Raw genomic sequence first — 3,316 nt, 5'->3', positions numbered from 1 at the left:
GGAGGCCCTGCTGCGCTCCATCTCGTATGTTCAAGTGATGGGGATGGGATGCAAATGACACGGCCTTGATTGGATAGCCCAGCGACGCGTGTGGAAGAGCGCCGATGCTGATTCTCGTTTCTCGCGGCAAACAAGCAGCCAAACTTTTCTCGAAACCAAGCTTCGTTATCTTCCGTTGACACTGAACTCTATTGGCGCAACTCAGAGTGGCCGTCTCGGCAATACCGGCCGACGAGTCCTTCATTACGAGGTCCAATGGAGGTTGACGGCATCCTTCGCGCGCCCTATGGCAGGGAACAGCGACGTCACTGGCGACCGAATCAAACGACAGGCTCGCGGTTCATGCTTAAGAGCAATCTAAAATTCTCTGAAGGTCGGTTTTCCATACGAGATGGGGCGGTGGGGAGCCCTTAGGGGCTGCGGGCATCAGGCCTGACTCGCAAAAGCATCGACAGGGGTGTTCTGTAAATGGTCTGTTTATAAAGCTTGACGACCGGAGCTCAATCTTCTGGTCTTGTCCTGCTCGTTCAATCAACTTCTTCTCGATTCACCAATTCCGAACATTCGTTCTAGTCACTCGCTAAAGACTCGTACTTATTCTAATATCAAAAAACACACAAAAACCAAAAACCACTCTCTTACTTAATTTCCACCAACCGACAAGATGTACTCCAAGACCGCTCTCGCTATCACCTCCCTCCTGGCCGCCGCCGAGGCCATTAAGGTCACCTCCCCCGCGAAGAACGCCGAGTGGGATGTCTCCGAGACCAACGAGATCAAGTGGGACTCTGTCAACACCGACCCCAAGTCTTTCGAGATCGTCGTCGTCAACCAGTCTGCCTACCCCGAGACTTCCACCACCATCGCCACTGTCCAGACCTCCGATGGCAAGTACGACCTGAAGGACGCCAAGCTCAGCGCCGGCGACAAGTACCGCATCAACTTCGTCTCCACCGATGCCCAGAACTCTGGCATTCTGGCCCAGTCTGAGGAGTTCAGCCTCACCTCTGACTCGGACGGTACGTGATGAATTCCAAGCGCCATGGCGCATCTTACCGAGAAGCTTGTACTGATTTTCCCTAGACTCCTCTTCCGCCTCTGCTTCTGCTTCCGCTACTGCTTCTGGCTCCGCCAGCGCCTCCGGCTCTGCCTCTGCTACTGCCTCTGCCACTGGTGCGTCTTCCTCCGGCTCGGCCACTGGCTCTGCTTCCGTCACCAAGACCGCCTCTGCCTCTGGTCTGACCACCGTGACCACCGGCACTGCTACCGCCTCGGCCACCGGAACTGACGCTTCGGCTTCAGGCACCGCCTCCGGCACTGCTACCGGCTCTGCTGCCTCTGGCACCTCCACCTCTGCTCCCAGCAGCGCCTCCGCCGTCAAGTCCACCTTCGCCATCTTCGGCTCCGTCGCCCTTGCCGCCTACATGCTCTTCTAAGCAGCTCGCCCGCGCGATCTTGTTTTATTAGAGTGATTTCTGACCGATATGATACCAACACCGCACGGCTACGAACGAGACAAGTAGCGATCACCGGCGAAGCGCATTGGAATGGGATATAGAGAGGATTATACCATATAAAAACGGATGGGATGTCTGGCGTCGCTCTGGCTTGAGCTTGATTCAGGTTTATAGACTAATGTTGAAGCGTTGCTACTGGACTCCCTCCATCTATTTGCGCCTCGATATCTGATTTTGTGTGAGAATCCGCATTCGCGCGACCGACATTCGCGAATAACCCATCCCACTGGAACCAAACCGGACCCCAAACGTGAACTTTCCCGCTGTCATGCTTCCAGGACGCAGAGCTGCACGCGGAGATGAGCGGACCCATCCCGCTTAACCCAATTGTCGAAAGTCTCTGGGAAACCCCACTATCGAATTGAGCTCGTAATTATGGATATCGAATGAAGGCACCTAATTCGAGACTCTTATGCGGCACAACCCTGCCGTTCCCCTGAGCACTCGCCTTAACGTGCTGTCATGGCGTTTGTTGACATGCCCAATTGGGATTGACGGCCGGGTTCCGAGCTGGGATTATGCCAATCAGGCGTGGCACCCCAACCGCGACTCGACAAAATCGCGTCGGTTCACCTGGGGAAAGGGCGAGTGTAGATCGCGATCAATACGAGAGCAAAATTCGGTCTGGATAGTTCGAAAGAAAACGGCAAAGTACGATCGACAGACAGGTGTGCATCCTTCGGCGTCAAAAACTTGTGAACACTATTGATTTTGATGAGTGAGCTCTCTTCCCTGCGTGTGGATCCTCGAAGCTTCATTGACGCACTGCGAATTGTCCTTCAGCACAGATACACTGCTGTTCATTAATGCCCATGCAGCGATAAGGCTGAGGAAGAACTGGAGGCGAGAGGCTTATCTTAGCGTCCGTGGATTCCGAGCTTTTTGAAGAGCCTTTCATCGGTAATGATGATCGGCGAGCTTGAAGGTTGACTGACAAGTCAAGCACGGGCATCACGGCACGGAGATTTTTGTCTGTGCCATCCGAGGAGTTTGGTTCCCTTTGAATTGATTGACTTTCAATAATTGCATTGTGTTTAACCTGGATGCAAGGCTTGCGGTTCGAAACGTGTTTCCTCTAATGTCCATGTTTCCGGGGGATGATCACCTCGTAGTTGATCTACGACCGATCAACTACGTGTCAAAAACCAACTCGTCCGGGCGCATCTTGAATGATCTCATTTTATATCCTTTCTTCATGGGCAGCTTGTGTGCGATTTCAAAAGAAAGAAAGCGGCATGCTCAACTCCACAGTGATACTCGCGAGATCATGGGGGTCCTCGGCTGCTCTTTGCAGATGACTGGTCATCTGAAGGATCCAACAGCCAATCCGTATGCCAAGTCATTAGGGCCCATCAGACAATCGCGTCAGAAGGTTCTGGTTTTTATTATTCAAGGCGATTCCACGTGCTCATTCGCCCATTGGTAACACACATTGCTGGCCAAAAGAAAGCTTCTAGGCTTGCAGCGCCAAGCCAACCGTTGTGCGCCCCAGGCTGAGACTAGCTTCTCGACATAAATTAGATCAAACACGGTCATTTCAATTTGCTAACAAAGTGTACTTGAAGTTGCAAATCGTCGGCTTCTGTCCGATGCGAGTACTGGCTAGTGACTTCACGTTTAGTTCACACTCAAATACACTTGAATTCGATCAACATCGTACAGCTGCATTCTGTTGTCTCTCCAATTAACAGCGTTCCGCAAGCTTGCGCGTAGGCTTTCTGCATCTCATGTGAGAAATTCAATCATTGACGCTGGATGAAACATGTTTCCGCTTTTAGATGACCATTGGCATGCTCTTT

At 52.3% G+C, this 3,316-nt stretch overlaps 1 protein-coding gene across 1 annotated transcript; it reads left to right on the top strand.

Annotated features, from left to right (window-relative positions):
- Positions 1–664: 664 nt before the first annotated feature.
- On the top strand, positions 665–1,436 carry COL26b_003309 (uncharacterized protein; the record flags this gene model as incomplete). The annotated part of the gene is made up of 2 exons (XM_053176207.1): positions 665–1,019; positions 1,084–1,436. 2 exons carry the CDS (start codon positions 665–667, stop codon positions 1,434–1,436), a joined length of 708 nt encoding a protein of 235 aa, XP_053039828.1.
- Between the last annotated feature and the right edge of the window lie 1,880 nt (positions 1,437–3,316).

Source organism: Colletotrichum chrysophilum (genome assembly GCF_026319265.1).
Source record: "Colletotrichum chrysophilum strain AFK26 chromosome Unknown scaffold_18, whole genome shotgun sequence".
Taxonomy (NCBI): Eukaryota; Fungi; Ascomycota; class Sordariomycetes; order Glomerellales; family Glomerellaceae; genus Colletotrichum; species Colletotrichum chrysophilum.
Note: the sequence above shows the minus strand (reverse complement) of the source record. Positions and strands in the feature narration are given on the sequence as shown.